At 49.1% G+C, this 18,606-nt stretch overlaps 1 protein-coding gene across 5 annotated transcripts in view; it reads left to right on the top strand.

Moving 5' to 3' along the window:
- Positions 1-18,606, top strand: part of Pax5 (paired box 5) — a 192,485-nt gene that overhangs the window by 86,214 nt on the left and 87,665 nt on the right. For 3 of the 5 annotated variants that reach the window (XM_037202570.1, XM_037202569.1, XM_037202572.1), the window contains one exon: positions 17,624-17,680. The exons of the other annotated variants lie outside the window; for them this stretch is intronic. In XM_037202570.1, the coding sequence (XP_037058465.1) occupies positions 17,624-17,680 (57 nt within the window). The remainder of the gene's footprint in view (positions 1-17,623; positions 17,681-18,606) is intronic. 5 annotated transcript variants of the gene reach the window in all.

The raw sequence follows: 18,606 nt of genomic DNA, 5'->3' as shown, positions 1-18,606 counted from the left end.
GGTGTGGTGTATGTGTGCGTGCTTTCTTCTATGGTGCTGTGAGTGTACAACTCACACTTCAGGGTACTGTGTGTGTGAACATACTTCTCCTGTAGGGTGAGGTGTAAATGTGTGTTCTGGTGTGGAATACTCTCGAGTACTTGACCACATTGCTTTAGAATAACTGAGTAGCACTGTGTGCAAACATTGGTCAAACCCTTCACATACACTAACTCATGTGATACCTTCAACAGCCCTCTGGTGGGGGTGGGGCTCGTGGGGAGACATTTGTTACCTTAATTTTACAAAATAGGAAGCTGAGGGACAGAATAGCTGAGTGACTTTGTAACAGTCGAGAAGCTAGGAGGCTGTGTTGCTGAGATTTGGAAAACTGGATGTACTCCTATTCGAGGGGTGACTGAAAGACTTGGACCAGTGGATGGAATTTGCTAGAGAGAATTTAGTATCCTCAAAATAAAAGTTACTAGTTTCTGTTTGAACTGTTCTATAAATAACAATCCCCACTGACCGTCTACTTGATTTGCTTATCTTGACATGAATTCCGTGTTGGAAGATTCTGGAAGCAGTTGGTCAAAGCCAGCTATCCAAAGGGAGTTTTTATTTCCTTTGTTTTTTAATGGCAGAGACAGGAGTGTGGTTACATCTGTCCCAAGTGTCTTCCAGAGCAGAGTCTTCTGACAGTGCTAAATGGGTAAGGATTCTAAGGTCTTGACTGGAGCTCTCTGTGTTGGAGAGGATCCAAGACACTTCTACAGACACTCTTCCCATCATTGTCTGCGGGTCACTCTAGCCTGGGACTCTTTCAGGCCACTTGACTCTCCCAAGAGGGTACCAGCACCTCCGCTATTCAGGTCTGCATCTACCTGAAGACAGAAGCTTCTTTGCTGCCATTTGTTAGGGCTCAGAATGCTTCCTACTGTTGTTAGTTTAGCTCATACATGTGATATTTGGAGAAAATTGCTGAGCAATGTACAACCTCTACATCTTCCACTTATTCTAAAATTTTTCAGTTGCATAACTGGGCCACCTGGATGGTGTCCTCAATGTTACTTCCACTAAGATGCACTTTGAGGTGATCTGTGACCCCATCTGTATAAGGTCACCTATGGGAATCACCATGTAGAATGCATCCAGCAACATCTTAGTCAATTCTTAGGGGGCCTGAGAGAAATAATGCCTGGATGAGACTTGGTCAGAGAATGCTAAATAATATGCAGGTCTCCTCTCATGGGCTCTGTGAAGTTGCTCATCATTCTCTCTTCTCCAGGTGGTGGTGAGGAGGACCAAGTGTGGCTCCTCCTGCAGCATCTTCATCAGCCTCCTGTCTTGATTGTGGTCTTGGGGGTGTGGAGAGTGGGACCATTGAGAGTGTAGGTTCTATCCTTGCTTCAGCAACCACCAACCTCAGGATCTTGGAAGGCTAGGTAGCCCTGCTAAGTCTCAGGTTCTTTATCTACAAAATGGACACAACAAGAGTCAGCTTTCCTGAGCTGTGGGAGATTTAGCCGAGGATCCCTATGCGTGTGTGTGTGTGTGTGTGTGTGTGTGTGTGTGTGTGTGTGTGTGTTCATTACTGGTTACAGTTGTTATTTGTTTCTACACTTTATTCGTCTGTATGCGTACACATGTGGAGATCAGAGGACGACTTTCAGGAGTCATCTGTTCTCTCTACCCTGTGAATCCTGATGATCAGACTGTTCTCTCTACCCTGTGAATCCTGATGATCAGACTCAGGTTACCAGGCTTGGTGACAAGTGCTTTTTCCTGTAGAGTCATTTTAAGCTCTGCTTTGGCCTTTCCTTCTTCCCTCTACACCTCTCTGCATTTCTTGCATCAGATGAGCGCCCTTCAGCCTTTCCTGGAAAGCGGGAAGTGAGTGACGGCGCAAACGAAGTTAAACTTGACAGCCTCCAACAGACCCTAAGGGTTGTTGGAGGACTTGTCTGTCCCTCCCTAAGTTTCTCTTGCTTTTTGGGTACAGGGACTTTAAGTATAAAAATTCTCTTGAGATCATTTTTACCCTCATTCCTTGGACAATGATCTAATTCTTTCCCCCATACTAAGCCATATTCGAAGACGTGGCTTGTGGGTGTGCAAGCAGGTGAGGGCTGAACTAACTAACCCACAAGCTCTCAGCTACGTCTCCAAGAACACCGAAGGCAGCAAATGCAATTAGCTCCATTGCAACACCAAGTTCTGGCTTTGAAAAGCTGCTCTGGGTGTGTGAAACTCCAGGCTCATACCCTGGAGACCAGGGGTGGCCATTCGAAATGAGGAATGGGAGATGGGACTGGAGCCACTGTCTGTGGGCTACTGTGAATCAGTCAGGTCAGTCAGGTAGGCACTGGGGAGTGTCTGGGCACACCCTTGACCTGCACCCACCTCAAGGCCATGTCTCTGGGAATGCATGCTTCAGTTGTCCTGTAGACAAACCCAAATCCTACAAGACTGTGGGATCCTGGTCATATGATGGAACGCAGAGAAAAGAGTATGAATCCATGGAGTTGGGGCAGGGAGACCTGAGATGGAGAAGACCTAATGAGGCTGGGTAATCTGAACCAGAACAGGTTCTTCCCAAGGATGCAGGGAGCCCCAGATGTGACAACTGGAAGCTTGGTGCAGAGAAGGAGGGCTACGAGACAAGGCTGGTGGGAATTTCTCACTCTGGTATTCTGCAGGGGCCCTGGCAGCCTCACCAGACCAGACTGCCCAGTTTGTAAGGACCTTCCATGCGCACTCACTTTGGGGGAAAGCCAGGTCCCACCACTCCAGGGAGCTGTCCCGCTGGGTGCTTCGCCTCCAGCACAGGCATGTGAGGCATCACAACCCAGGATGGAATTGTGCTGTGTGTTCCCAATACTCTATGCTCAGCTTCTGCACCTGGAAGTGAGGAGATGGGACAAAGCCCGGGACAAAAGCTGTGAGCAAGTGAGAACCAGAGAGACACAGAAACATTTCTTGGTGCCTCTCATTGACATGTATTGCTTTTCCTGAAACCTGAGTTCTGATTTGAGGCCACCTGTCATCATACAGTGTCCCCGGAACAAATGTTCCTCTTCAGTTTTCACCTGAAACTCAGGGAGGCTGGGAATGATATTGCCGAGTCCCTTCCAGGTCAGACACTATGCGGGACTGCAGGTCAGATCCATGAGAGAGTTGGAGCTCTCGCCCTGGGCTCCTGGGCACACAGATTTACATACCAAGTGTCCATTGCTGAGCTCACTGTCCTGCAGACTCATGCCAGCCAGGTTGGGTGAAGTAAGGGATATCAAGACAGAGGGGTCCTGAAGGACCTCTGACCACAGCCATGGCTCAGTTCCAGTCCAGATGATACTTACTCATTGCCACTGTAGACCACTGTTATTTTTCTCTTTAAAAATTTTAGCTGGAGCCGGGCGGTAGTGGCACATGCCTTTAATCCCAGCACTCAGGAGGCAGAGGCGGCTGGATCTCTGTGAGTTCGAGACCAGCCTGGTTTATAGAGCAAGATCCAGGACAATCCCAAAACTACACAGAGAAACCCTGTCTTGAAAAAACAAACAAACAAAAATTTTTTTTTAGCTGGTGTGGCAATGCCTTTCTGTAATTCTGGAGAGGCAGGAAGATTGCAAGTTCAAGACTTGCCTGAACTATATTATAGCAAGACCCTGTCTCAAAAACTAAATAAAAAAATTATAAGAACATAATAGGGGGTATTGCGGAATGGCAAAAGTTTGAAATACTACAGAATGTATGCAACAAAAATTAAGTCTCTCCTTTCTTCTTCTCCCCCACCTTCTTTAATTAATTAATTAATTAATTAAGCCTCTGAAAGATAGTCCTATTATCAGTTACTTCTATATCTCCTAAAGACCATGGGGTGAGAGGGTGAGGGAGACATCTCTGTGTTTGCTGCAAGAACAAGGACCTGAGTTCAATCCCTAGAACACATGACAAAAGCCACACATACAGGAAGGAAGATCCCTGGGCCCACTCGATGGCCAGAGTAGCCTACTTGGCCAGCTCCGGGCCAGTGGGAGACCCTCAAAAACCAAGGTGAAAGGTGCCTGAGGAACAACCAAGGTGGACCTCTAGCCTGCAAGCACACAGGAAGAATGCTTTGTAATGGACACACAAGTATCTGTGGGCACAGGCGGCCCGGCCTACCTCAGTTTGACTTAGAATTTTTCAAGTCAATGAAGGTATGTATGACTGTGTCGGTGCAACCAGCCTGCTCCTCACTTTTAGTGCTTGACAACTTTAATCCCCAAGTGTAGGTGGGCCCTGTGACAGACACTTTTACCTGAGTGCAGGCACCAGCAAGTGTTCTGTGCACAGCCAGGGCAAGCGAGCCTAAGCTGTGGTATTCAGTAGGGGAGGGAGCTGAATGCACATTGACTTCCGTTATTTTCAGTTTATTGGGACACACTCCATTATAAGTTGAGGAGTGTGTAAATCCCATACTTTGATGAGGCAAAGGATATACGCAAACATGTATTTAAGTCTCTGCCAACAACCCCCCTTTTTCATTTCAAGTTTTTATTAGCAAATATTAATCATATATAAATGAAAAAGGGGGGTTGTTGGCAGAGACTTAAATACATGTTTGCATACATCCTTTGCCCTCATTAAAGTATAGTTGCAAAATTCTTTCTCGTTCTCACACCCCACCCCTACCCACCCCATATGTGTGTGTGTGTGTGTGTGTGTGTGTGTGTGTGTGTGCAGGGGTGTATGGTTTGCTCATTTGAGATGGGGGTCTCTGGCTGGCCTGGAGCTTGCTATACACATCAGGCTGGCCTCAGACTCCCAGAGACCCGCTTGTCCCTGCCTCCTCGGTGCGGTGATTAAAGGTGTGCCCCACCACATCCGGCCTGCATCTCATCTGCTTTGGTCATATTTACTCCCCATCTCTGTTCCTCCTCCATTTCTATTGATCCCTTCCTTTTCTCAACTAGCACTCTCTCTTGCTTTAACGTAATTGAACTTTAGTTTATGAGGACTCAGTAAGTCCTTAGGGCTGCTCTCAGACTTACAGGGGCATGGGTGAAGGGATAATGACAGGGGAGTGCCTGTAAGTCCTCATGAGCCCTTCCCCTATCCGTGATGGTGGGTCGACAGGGCCCAGTCTTGTCCGGACCTTTCGAAGGGAAGCATAACTAATGTGACCTCCCGCTTTGGGGCGCAGACGATCACACACTACGTACAGTGTTCTATTTTTACCATTTTCTATTAATGAGTATTTCTTGGGATTGTTCCGCATAAATAAAATACCGCTTTTTGGAGCTGGCAAGATGGCCCAGGGGTAAAGTCACTTGGCCTCAAGCCTGACTACCTAGGTCTGGTCCCCATAGTCCACATGACAGAAAAAAAAAAATAACTGACTCCTGCAAGTTGTCCTGTGACCTCCATGTGCATGTTGTGGCCCTAATGTGCACACATGCACACACGCTATATAGATGTTTTTTAAAAATGTGCTGCTGCTTTTCTTTATTTTAAATTTTGAAACAAGGTCTCATAAAGCCCCATGCTGGCCTCGAACTTGTTAATGTAGATGAGACTGGCCTTGAACTCCTGATCCCCCAGCCTCCGCCTCCCAGTGTGCACCACGACACCCAGCTTTGCTTTATTCTTGTTAACAATGGTCATAGCATTCTACGAAGCTCGTTAGGAAGTGTGCTTTCGGTTGCTTCTAAAAGTTTTCCTTGTTAAAAGTCTGTAATGAGCATTTCCCCTCGTGTTTAGTTATGTCTGTGAGAGACTAACCTGGCAAACGTCCTCAGGGGTAGAATGGCTGGCTCGGTGTGTGAGCATTGGGAATCTTTCTTTTTTTCAATGTCTTTTGTTTATTTTTGATGCTGTAATTTAATTACAATAACTATCCCTTCCCTCCCCTCCCCCTAACCCTCCTGTATACCCTCCCTGTCTCTCTTTCAAATTCATGACCTCTTCTTCCACTAATCGTTATGATAAGCATATGTGTATATGTTTATACCTATATATTCCTAAATGGAACCTATTGAGTCCATATAATGTAACTTGTATGTGTGTTTTCAGGGCTGACCATTTGGCACTGGTCAACCAATCTTCGTGCTCTTCTCTGGGAAGGACCACCTCCCCACTCCCAGATTTGCCTGTAGTTCCTTTGTGTGGGGCTGAGGCCTGGTGGGCTTTTCCCCATGCATGTTTGTGTATGTTGGTGTCCTCCTTGTTCAGCTCATGTCTGGGCGGTCATGGTGGTGAGACTTCACTGGTGTAGCTTCTGGTGTGACTAGGAGACACAATCTCACAGCAGACTTCCTGGTCCTCCAACTCTTTGCGCCCCCTCTTCCACAATGTTTCCCTGAGCTCTAAGTGCAAGAGTCTTTTGTAGATGTGTCCACTGGGATTGGGCTCCACAGCTCTGCATCTTGATTGGTTGTGGTTTTCTGTAGTGGTTTCCATCTGTCGTCGCAAAGAAGGCGTTTCCTTGATGAGAGGAGAGAACTGCTCTGAACGTTGGGTATCAGGAAAATGTTTATAGACTGTGGTTAGGGATTATGCTAGTTTAGTAAACTGAAGGTTGTAGATTCTCCGCCAATAACCATGATTTCATTAGCACCGAGTAGTTATCTGCAGCACCAGGCATGATCCCCCACTTGTTGAGCAAGTCTCAAGTCCAACTAGAGAGCAGTCGGCTACCTTTGAGGTGTGCATGCCACTACTGCATCCATACGTTATCCTGCCATGCTGGTTGTTGATGCGATTCATAGGTGCCATCGCTGGGTAGGACTGCTGCTTGCCTCCCTCCTTTGGAAGCTTGCATGGTGCCTTCCGGTGTCATGGAAGCTGGTCTTCCGGGAGGAGGCTTTCAGGCCAGTTCCAGCTCAGAGGTCTCTGGCCCTGTGTCTGAAGTGTATGGTGTCTTCAGCAATAGGACTCACCTTCCACCTTTGAGGCCAACCAAGGGTTACATCAATAGGCTGCGTGTTCCGGGACTCTCTTAGACAGTCCTGGCCAACAAACAGAAGAGGGCTTCTCATGTCTGGGATTGGGGGTTTTGTTAGGCAGTCTTTGGCTCTTGGGGGGAAGATTATAAACCTAGATGAGAAAAGGTCATTAAAACTGTATGTGTAGGTTGGGTTGTGGTGGTGCACACCTTTAATCCCAGCACTTGGGAGGCAAAGGCAGGCAGATCTCTGTGAGTTTGAGGCCAGCCTGGGCTACAAAGTGAGTTCCAGGACAGCCAGGACTGTTACACAGAGAAACCCTGTCTCGAAGAAAAAAAAAAGAGAGAGAGAAAACAAAACTATATATGTATATTATACACTGAATCACATGCATTATAGTTGTTTTTTAGTTAAACAATTAGTAGAATAATTCTTTATGGCTTTTTCAGATATCCATATTGTTATTATACCCATCTCTCTTCTTCTCTTGTATTTACCTCCCTCTCCCTTCCATAAAGAGCCTCTCTTTCTTCATTTCCCCCATCAGAACGTTATGAATTTTTTTTTTAACATAGATTTAAACTGCTCCCCTAAGAGGTTCATGCCCCTGTGGGAGAAAGACCTGGCTCTATACACTATGGTTTCAGCCTTCTGAGTCTGAAAGATGAGAAATGAGATGTTGTGGTCTTTGTTCTTTCTTCACTGTGAGTGGGGTCTACCCCACCTCATACACTTTAATTTTGGAAAAATTACAGAAAGTTTTCAGAAAAGTTGTAAAGGTAGATCAGCCGGTTCCCACATACCTCTCACCCAGTTTCCCCTAACACTGATGTCCGACCTAACCACAGCTTGCTTGTCAAAACTGAGAAACCGATGTTGGTACAGTACTAAAAACTCAACTCCACGCTTTCACTTTTGAGCAAAACTGTGCATGGCTTGGTGAAAGCAGGAATGGAATATAAAGCTGAAGATGGGGTTGCGGGCACAGAGCCCCCCTCTTTCCTGAGCTCAAGGCTACCACACCTCAAACCTTCACTCCATACCCAGCACTTCGCGCTCATCACCCAAGCCTCTCAAGGCCAGAAAGGTTGGACTCCATGGAGCAACGATCACTGTTTCTTTTCCTTATTTGGGGAAACTATTGCGGCTTCTGCTGTTAAATGTCTATTGTCTCTTCTTTGCCGTTCCAGCAGCAGCAGCAGCAGGAGGCCAAGGCGTGGAAATAGGGTACTCCATCTGTCAAAGTCTCAGTGAGACAAGTGGGACCACACAATGGCTCTTCTCCACTTGTTCACTGAGCTCGGGGCAGGATGGCTGGGCTGAAACTCAGCCCTTTCTTCTGTCCAGAGGCAGCCCTAAGTTTGGTTTGTTGTACATCCTGCTAGAGCTTTCTCAGGGAAGCGTGGACTTCTCAGGACGCGCTGTCAGGGGATGAGAGGGGCAGAAGAAGACACTGGTTCTATACACTATGGTATATATATTTTAAGGAATAGAGAAACTTCCTTCTGCAAACACATCAGGAATGTCAACCCTTTGTGTAAAGAATAAAGCACTTCATCGCACAATTGCAGGTGTCTTCCGGTAGCTCTGGGAGGCCCGTGGGGACCTAATCATTGTGTCCTTCTCAGGCAGAGGAATCTGAGGTGTATTTGCTCCAAAACACACATAGTAAGAAGCTGAGTCAGTCCTTGATCTGGCTTTGGCCTCTGAGAGAGCTGTGTGGTCCCTCTGCACGCAGCCTGTGGTTTACTGTTCAGGGTTGCTCTGAGCAAACACTGGATTAGGAGTATTCCACAGATGAGGAAGTTGAAGCTCAGAGAGGTGAGGCCATAGGTCTGACAGGAAGGGCGGGAGTTCCCAGCCAGCCGTGGGCTTAGCTTTCCTGCGGGCTCCTGCCTCACCGTCTGCGTGCTTGGCCTCAGGCACAGCTGCCTGCAGTGTGACAGGGGCTCCTGGGCATTTTTGAGCTGCCCCCACAACATCGGGGATACCGGCTCCTCGGTGCCAGTCCAGCATGGACTCCTCTTGAGGGACGTGCCTCAGCCTGCCTGAGCTTGGTTTCTGGCCTGTTCTCATTGTCTTATTGCCCAGGCCGATCCCTTTCTCTCATTACCTGTCTTCAGGAATTTTCCAGAGAATGGGCTCTAGAAACTGTACCGGGTACATAGGAGAGGAGGAGGAACATGACAGATAAAAGTTGCTGCCCTGGGGGAGCTTCCATTCTCCTGGAACAAAGATAGCAATCTGACCTAGAGGCCTAGAAACTTCTGTGGGTCCAAATGGATTCTCCCTCCTGCTGGGCTCTGAGCATCCTGCCCCTTTCACCTGCTGTTTCCCGGGACAGTGGCACATTCTAGTGGCTGTAGTAGAGGCTGAGGATGATTCCCCCCTGGAGGCCTGGCATTCTGCAGTGCCCCAATATGTCACCACGGGCTGAGGGCAGGTCCCCAGGCTGCTCTTGGGGCTCATGTGCGCACGCACGTGATTTACCGCACCTCGCCATGCCACATGTCTTTGAAATTACAGTGCCCATTTCCTGCTGAAATAATTTCCACAAAGAGTGGCTCCTATTACCACAAGAGGCGTGCAGACGTCATGATTTATTATTATTTATGGTCCCAAGGCCTTGTTTATGCAAGACGGGTTAGGTGCGTGCGATAGAAATGCCATTATGCAAATGACATTGAATGTCCTTACTGCGCCTAAATAATTTTTGTGTTGGACGATTAAACCTCATCTGTTATTGATATGGGCTGCAGTCGGGCTATTACAGAGTCCCAACAGTACTTACTCCCAGTAATGGGAAAATTGAGAGAGAGAGACCAACACAATTGCCTCAAGTGGGCTGTGATGGTCTGGAAGGAGCTAACACCTCTGAGGCCTGAGTAGAGAGAGCCATGGGCTCCTCGGGATAAATAAGGCAGGCAGCATGGGCAATAAATTAAGTCCGGGTTGGACTGGACGCCTTGGAGGATTTGCGGCCCCTCAGTCTTGTGATTTAGCTATTTGATTTAGCCAGGGGACCAGAGCTGGGGCCGAGGGAGATGCCAGGGTGGAGGGGAGGGGACCAAGGGTGGCCTCCATGATGCTGGGCATCCAATCTGCTTCGTCCACGTTGCTTCTGCGCTCTCCTGCCCGTGTGCGCTCCCACTCCCACCTCCCCCTTTTTGACACAGCTGTGAAGTCCCATTTTGATCAGTGTTGATAGCTTATGAATTCCAAAATTGACAAAATTTACAGAAAAATGAGGATAATCCATCTTCCTTAGCAGCCTGTCAGGAGCTGGCCATACTTCATAATCTCCAATTACAGATGCTATTTTCCGACATTTACATGCAGATATTAGAACCAAATGAAAATGAGAAACAAAGAGAGAATGGAAATGCAGCTATTTATATGTATAAAAGACAAACAGGTAAATTCGAAACATTTAGATTGGGTTTGGGGGTCCCTCTAGGAGGCTGGAAAGAGACAGCCGGAAGCACGTGGGGTTTGAGAACAAAATGGTAAGACACGTGGTCTGCCTGGGTTCTGGCAGTTTGGGCTAAAAATGGGGTAAAAACTGAGGACATTTGTCTGGGAGTAAAGGGTATAATAGGATCCTCCCCAGGGCTGTTACACAGATTTCACAAAAGGACAAGCTTAGAACCATCCACATTTACGGGGGTGGGGGGAGGGGGAGGGAGAGTGTCTGCCACTGGTGTTGACTTTTTCTCCAAGGCAGAGATCAAAAAAGTTGATTCATTCTGATGACAAATGCATAAACTCCCCTTGACACAGGGACTTGGGAAGGTACCACTGCCCGTCGTCAGAAGGGCTCTGGCCAGGCACGCAAGGAGTTGCCAATAACTTTTCAAACGGGGTATAAATAATAAAATTAATGAGGAGCGATGGAGTACTGAGAGAGATCATCCCTGCTTCCTTCTCGAGGCTAGTCTGGCAGAGAGGAGGGCATGGGAGGCAGTTTAGTGATGAAAATGTTCCTCCCATAGAATTGAAGGGAGAACAGCCTGGTTGCCCTCGCAGCTGTATGTGGCATTGGCTTCTGGAAAGCCAGGGATATTAATTAGCACCGCTTTGGATTAAACTCTCCCAACCATGTCGGATGGTACGATTTTTCTCTTTGTGAGCTTGACACGGGGTGGCAAGGAGAAGCCTGCCTAGGTTTCTCAGCCTCCCATCACACCAAACTTGTCTTCCCCTTAAGAATCAAATCTCCTCCTAGTCTGGAAATGAAAATGAGATATTTGGAGGCTTTGCCGGGCAGTTGGGCTCAGAGGCGGTTTTGTTGGATGAATGCAGGGATTGGAGGCGGGTCTCAGTTGCCTTTGGCTTGAGAGCTTTTGTTTGTTTGTGCAAAGCTTGTTTCTAGCCTGCATGTTTGTGTTATCTGAGCCTTGATTTGTAGGAAAGAGCTAAATGGATGTAAGTATCTCTGAAAGGGGAGCAAGGCATGCTTTAAACCAACTCCAACCGAGCCTTTAGGAGAAGTCTGTTTGTTTACATGTGTGGTCTCAAGGCAAATGGTTTGCTTGTTTAAATAAATTATAGGCATTAGCCTTGAAAATAATTACTATGCTTTGTTTCCTGTTCTGAGGTACAAGCTTCATGAAATTAACACATAACTGCAAAGTGCAAACAGTGTGTAATGAAAACCAGAGGCTCTTAAGTAAACTTAACCTTGACAAAAAGGCACATAAGCAGGAAACGCCATTGCCACTGAGCCTGCTTTTTCTTTACTATTAACTCAGGTAAAATTTGGGCTTCTCCAGAATTGCTTAGACCTAAAGCCAGCCAGCATCTTCTTCCATCAGCTTCTAGCAACGTGAGTGTGTCGTCTTCATTAAAGAACACAGAGGCCGTGAGCCAACTCACGGGCAGGGGCCCAGCTTCTCCTTAACGATGCTAAGAATACTACGCTCCTTCTTTCTCTATTGTTTCCCATGAGCATTAGGATTAATTGTTAATGTTGACATTCGATCTGAGCGTGGCTGTCCTTTGAATTTGTCATCTAGGAGCTTTCTGGGGGCTGGAGCTATACCTCAGTGGGAGAAGGCTTGCCTAGCATACATGTGGCCTTGGGTTCAACCCTAAGCATTACAAACACCCAAATCCTATAAAAGCTTACTGTATTAATAGCAAGAACGGGAGGGGAGGAGACAGTTCAATGGTTAAGAGAGCTTGTTGCTCTTGCGGAGGACCTGAGTTTGGTTTCAGCACCCACATGGTGGCCCATAACCTCCTGTAACTTCAGTTTCAGGGAGCCTAATGTCTCTTCTGCCCTCTTAAGTCACTGCATGTATCTGGTGCATATAAATTTGCATCAGCAAGCACACATACACAGGAATTAAGAAAAAGAATAAACAGTAAAGTTAGTGACATCTGTGGTTGGGTCAATCTTAAAGTATTTTGTTTTAAAAAATATTTTTAAAAAATTGTATTCTTTGTTATGCATGCACACAGGTATGTATGTGTGTGGGGGTGTAAAAGATGGAGGTACGGGTGGGTTCGTGTGAGTGCATTGCCCATAGAGGCCAGAAGAGGGCATTGGAGTCCCTGGAGCTTGGGTTATAGAGCTTTGCAAGTAATCCACCACAGGTGCCGGGAATTGGGTCCTGAAAATGGAACTCTGGTCCTCTGCAAGAGCAGTATGAACTCTTAAGCATCAAGCAACCTCTCCACCCTAGCCTGGTAGTGTCTTCCAGAAGAGGTCGTTATTGGGCCAGGATTGAGGGCCAGAGAGACAGGACTTGGGCAGAGGAGGGAGTGGCCACAGACGGGGAGGTTCAGTTAGCAGCAGGTTGAAGATGCTGTAGACCGTGAAAAGTCGTCGTATCTGGCCTTGCCGCTGGCACTCCTGCCCCGGGCTGCAGCGCTTCATCACAAGGCAGTCGAGAAGCAGAGTAATGCATGTAGACTTGGGAATCAGCACATGCATTTTACCCCTGCTCTGTGTGCTCCTCAGCCTCAGTGTCCTACCTGTGGGGTGACAGGGCTAAGGACAGTGACCGAGGATTGGAGGTGTTCATCCCTTGCACTTTGGAGCCGTACTGCTGAAGGAGGTGGTCTTCACACGTTCATGGGGCTTGGCACCAGGTCCTTATGTTCACCATCTGTAAGGGGGTTTGCAATACCCTTCGGGGTTGTTCGGGAGATTAAGTGAATCAATACCTTTTAACCTGCAGCAGTCCCCTGTGTGTGGGAAGCATGCAGAACACGCACGCTATTTCCAGTTTTTAAGGTGTATTAGGATTTCTTCGAGATCCAGCAGAGTCCTCTAAACTGTAGGCCGTGGATCTGTGTTTATGGCTTTCTTAGCCTTCTTTTTCTGGACGTTCCATCGCAGTTTCTGTTTGGCCGAGGGAAATCTTTGGTGACAAAGAGGGCATTCCCTTCAAGGCTCCCTGTGCTGGCCTTTGCGGAGAATTGTCTGTTAGAAAGTCCTTTCTGATAGGGAGCAGAAGGAGCAGAGACGTGACCCTTTGGCCTAAGGGAGGGGGTCGGAGAGAATAGGCATGGTTCTACTCTGCTCTGCTAGTGGAGGGGGTCAGAAGAAGGGTCTGCCCCCGCCCCGCCCCACCCTTAGCCTGCACCTACTCTGTCTGAGGGAAGTGTTCCCTTACCATTTCTTCATGGTCCCAGGAAAACCTCCCTTTCCTCCTCACAGCTAGAAGGAATGAAAGAGAGTGAATTGTGGGCATCTTGGGATGGCTCCTCTCCTCCCATGTCAGGTACCTGACATGATGAAAAGGGCCCCCCTTTTTCCTCTCCCACTCAGACCTCTTGGTAGATAACAGTCCCACGTGTCCTTGAGAGGAATGACCCTCCCAGCCTATTGCTAGCTTTAGAGCAGGATGGGGAAAGCATGGAATTTGGCTGCCTGGAGATGGAGCTTTGTTTCTGGAACTTTCCTTCCTTCCACACATGAGGACCTGAACTGATCGATCAGCCGAGCAGAGTTGGGGAAGGCCCAAGCCTCCAGCAAGGCTTCCTCTCCTATCCTCAGGCCTCAGCCCTGCAGGTGGCCTTTCAGGTGGCCCCAGATGTGGGTGTCAGGTCTCCACATGCTCCAGGACTCAGAACTTTGTCAGGACAACGAGGGTGTCCTTGTCAGGAGAACCTTCCTGTTTGTGTCTGGGGACACGTGTGGACTTGCCCATGCCACACTGGTTGGGGGGCAAGGAAGCAAATGCTTATTTACTCTTTTGTCACATGCACAATTTCGTCGCACTTCTAATAAAGTTGGAGTGAGTGCTCATCTGTGAGAGCACCGTGAGGAGCCAGGAAACGGAGGCCCGGGAAATCAGAAGCAAGCACTCTACACCCCAAACAGAGAAGGGGTGCAGGAGGGCCGGTGGAAGTGCTGGAGCCCTGTCTGGAATCAGACAGGAAGTCACCAGCCTGGGACGCTCAGGGGACATTTGATGGAACTGGAGCAGAGAAAGCTCACCCAAGGCCTCTGGGGACAGACTGAGCACCGTTCCCAAGGCTGGCTATGCGGCCGTAGAGTGGCCCCTCAGGAAGTAGCGAGTCCCTTGTCACCAAGACACACATTTGTGAGCTCTGAGCACCAGATAGAGACTGGCATCTTACCTTTGGGCCCCGAGGCTTGAGGCTCATCTAAAGTCTACCAAAGGCCAGAGAGAAGGGTTTCTCCGGCACTCTTTGCTGAAAGTTTTCCCTGAGACAGAAGGCATGCCGTCTGACCCCACTGCCCCCCTGGAATGTCCCTGCTTTTCCCATCCCACCTGGAAGGTTTTTGGGGTGCTCTGGGGTTGCAGAGAGCAGACACGGACAGAAGCAAGATACATCATCCAACTTTGCATGTGTCTCCTTGGAAACCCTTTGCTCTGCTGGGAATCGTTTTGACCCGCAGATGGCCACAAACAGAGGATTTGCCAGCCCTGCCCCTACCATGTACTTCTGCTAGCAAGCTGAAAGAACTTTGACATTACTTATCCTTCCCTTGACACTGTGAAGCCTCCCTGGCATCGCGGGCAGAGCTCGGCCATGCACCTGTCCCAGTTCATTTGGTTCCAGATGTTTGTGTCACCTGTTTTGAGCTGGGTCAGGAGCTGCTGCCACAGAGATAAGGGAGACTCAGTCCCTCCTTTTGAAACTGGCCCTCTAGCTGGAGAATGGGGACCCTGAGTGGTTAAAACTGCAGTGGTGATTTGGGCTCGGTTGAGATCTGCACACTGAGCTGTTTTAGGAACATAGAGGAGGGAAATCAGGGAGGACTTCCGGGAAGAGGGAGGCCTTTCAGAATCCTTGACAACCCTTGCCTCTGGTTGACAGTGACAGTCGTATTTTGTAGACGATGGATACCATGACTAGCGTCATTCACAGTCTACATTCAACAAAAAGTTTATTTTAAAATTTTGATTTTTTTTTAAAATTTGGTTAGTAGAGACAGAATGCTAAAGTGTGTTGGACTGCGGTTGTTATTTTGAGATCGCCGTAGACACACATAGAGTAATGCAGAGGGATCTCATGCCTCTCTCACCCCGTTTCCCACAGTGACCTCACAGCCGGGCATGGTAGCTGGCAGCTCTGCCCATATGGAGTCAACAATCCCATGTCTGCGCCTCTGCTTCTAACCCATTTTATTGAAGTATTTTCCACCCTAACATTTTTGCTGCTGTCCTGTTTAGCAGGTGTTTTTCAAGTTTCTTGTTGCTCGCTTGTCTGTTTGTTTTTAAACATGCCTGGTCCTGGGGAGTAAAAAACAAACAAACAAACAAACAAAACAAAAAAAAAACAGAGAATAGAAAAAGATCTGGCCTCCAGTACTGAGTTCGTATTACTCCCTTTCTATGCTTCTGTGGCCTTCTGAAATTGGTCACAAATCTCCAAATTCCAGGTAAGAAAAGGAGCCGAGAACAGGAAGTGTGTGCCCATTTTCGCGTGGCATGAACTTAGGTGAGACCTAGTGCTGGCCTGCGGCTTCGGCAATGGCACTGTCTGAGAGAAGTCTTCCCCCACTCCACCTCGGCCCCTGGGTTTGAAGGACAGGCACCCAGCAGACACGAGAACACCTGGGCTCCCTCCTGAGCTTCTCATCTGCTCACACCCCAGGGTCCCAAGGACATAAGGGACCTGCGGGGATGTGTCAGGGAAGGTGCCAGGCAGGAGGAAGGTGTGAGGTCTCCTTTCTCCAGAACAGTCCCGGAAGGCAGAGGCTGGGGTAGAGGTGTGGCAGCCTGGAAGAGCAGGGCAGGCACAGGGGAGCGGGGGCAGAGAACAAACTCTGGCTGTCCTTGGCCTCTTGGGTGCTCTCATTATGTCACAGGTGCTGGGGACTGCTGGTGAGAGCGCCAGGATCACTTATTTCCTCCTCGCTGGGGCTGGATACCTGAAAACAGCCAGTTAGTGGGGGGACTGAAAACAGCCAGTTAGTGGGGGGACTGAAAACAGCCAGTTAGTGGGGGGACTGAAAACAGCCAGTTAATGGGGGAACTGAAAACAGCCAGTTAATGGGGGGACTGAAAACAGCCAGTTAGTGGGGGGGACTGAAAACAGCCAGTTAGTGGGGGGACTGAAAACAGCCAGTTAATGGGGGGACTGAAAACAGCCAGTTAGTGGGGAGGAGTGAAAACAGCCATTTAATGAGAAGGACTGAAAACAGTCAGTTAATGGCGGGGGGTGGGGGTGGGGCGCGAATTGAGAACAGCCAGTTAAGGGGGGTGGGTTTGTTTTCTGGGTTCCGAGGGATGCAGTCTGTCCAGCAGCTAAGGCATGGCGGCAGAAGGATGAGGAGGCTGGCTAACCAGCATCTCTAGTCAGGATGCAAAGACAGGAATGCGGTGCTCTGTTCCTGGTAGACGCTGTCTCACTTCACTACCAATGTTTGAAGCAAATCTTTCAAAGATTTGTTTTAAAGATGTTGAGCAGAGTGTAACCATCCCATTCATCACACCTGAAAAGTTAGCAAATTCCTTGATGTTATCAAGCACAAGTTTCCCATCATACGGCATGATTTCTTTTTTTTTTTTTTTTAAATTTTCTTCATTTTATCTATCAACCACAGTTCCCCCTCCCTCCCTTCCTCCCGCTCCCCCCCACACCTCCCCCCACCCTATCCCCCATCCAGTCCTCAGAGCCTAAGGCCTCATGGGGAATCAACAGACCCTGGCATATCGAGTTGAGGCAGAGCCAAGCCATGCACGGTCTTTTCAGTTACGTGTTTTACAGTTTGCCTGCATCAGGGTACGCACGGAATTGACGGACACATCTCCGAGTGTCCTTTAGCTTGGTGGCCCCCTTGCCTCTCTTTCCTCACCTTGGAATTCACTTCACGGAGACGGAGATGGTATTTTGTCTTGTGGGCCATAGATAACAGCAAAGATTAGAGATCATAGCGTGAACGGCCCCAGAGGGAAGTCTCTAGAAACCATGAGGTGTTCTTGGGGGAAGAACCCTTAATTCCCCAGTCTCAGTCTTGCGGCCAGGCCCCAGGACTCCCCTTTGCTACTCTAGCCTCCTCTGGGTAGGGGTGGAGATGAGCAAGTGTCTGGTCCTTCAGGATGGGAGTGGGTGTCCTGGCTCTGACTGGGCTCCCAGGGGCCATCTGAGGCCCACAGTTCCCCAGCATGGAAGTCCCCTGCGCAGGGCTGGCTGAGTCACACTCCCCAAGTCTCATCCCTGTGCTGTGCCCCCATTCTCCCCGCCCCCTTCTCACGTGTCTGTTTCTTCTCTCCCTCATGCTATGGCAGTGGTGCCCGGTGCTGATGAGACAATACTTGGTGCAGCCCCAGGCAGTCCTTTTCCAGGTAATTTCCTAGGGACCCAAATGACTCCGAGCCTGCGGCTAGGATTCCTCAACCTCTCAGTACTTGCCCCCAGCTTGCTTCCCCTCTCCCACCCATCAGGTTCTCAGGAGCTTCCTGCAGGCAGGCAGCAAGGCTTTAGAACGAACACACCATTTCACCCTGTCTCGCTTGCATGGCCTTTCCCTCTGGAATGGGCCTAGGAGAGACCGAGCTGGGACAAGAGTCCCGTGTGGTCACCCCAAGCTCCATGTCTGGCTACCATCGGGCTGAGACTTCAAATGACAGAGAACAGTGAAGTGCCCCCACCTCTCTGCTCCTCAGAGTTGTCGCCTCAGATGAGGTGGCTCTGGGCATCTTTGTCACTCTGTTGTTCAAGAGCAAGTGAGCGAGCGAGCGAGCGAGCAAGGCCAACCGTACACTGGAGCCTACTGTCTGTCAAGGAGGGTGCACAGTCTGAGCTGGTGGTCGCGGCCTCTGGGAACTCAGGGGAGTCTGTGGCTGCAGGCGTAGGGGGTCGAGGCTGCTGTGTGTGTGGGACTGAGCAGTCTGTGAACTGCTGGCCTCGGTTACTGTTTCTTTCTGGGTCACGGGCAAGGACAGCAGCAGGGTCTCCCAGGAGAGGGAGCGGGAGCTGACATGACAGCTTCAGACACACACTGAAGGACTCAGAGAAGGGGAAGTGGGGAACACAGCTGGGGTCTGTGACAGTCTGTGGCGGGGGCGGCTGGGATGGGGTGATGTACCCAGGAGTGTGGGTACATCAACACACACTGTATGCCCTCCACACCCCATTGGCTAGCCCTTGGCTTCCCAACAGTGAGAAAAGCAAGAGGACAGACATTGCTACCAGGAACCGGGGCACCCGGGAGCGCTCTCCTCCGGCTCATCTTTCCCTCTGTCTGTCTTCCGTTTTACACGTGTCTCTC

The sequence above is a fragment of the Peromyscus leucopus genome, chromosome 2 (assembly GCF_004664715.2).
Source record: "Peromyscus leucopus breed LL Stock chromosome 2, UCI_PerLeu_2.1, whole genome shotgun sequence".
In the NCBI taxonomy this organism is placed as follows: Eukaryota; Metazoa; Chordata; class Mammalia; order Rodentia; family Cricetidae; genus Peromyscus; species Peromyscus leucopus.
This window is presented reverse-complemented; position numbering and strand designations above follow the sequence as displayed.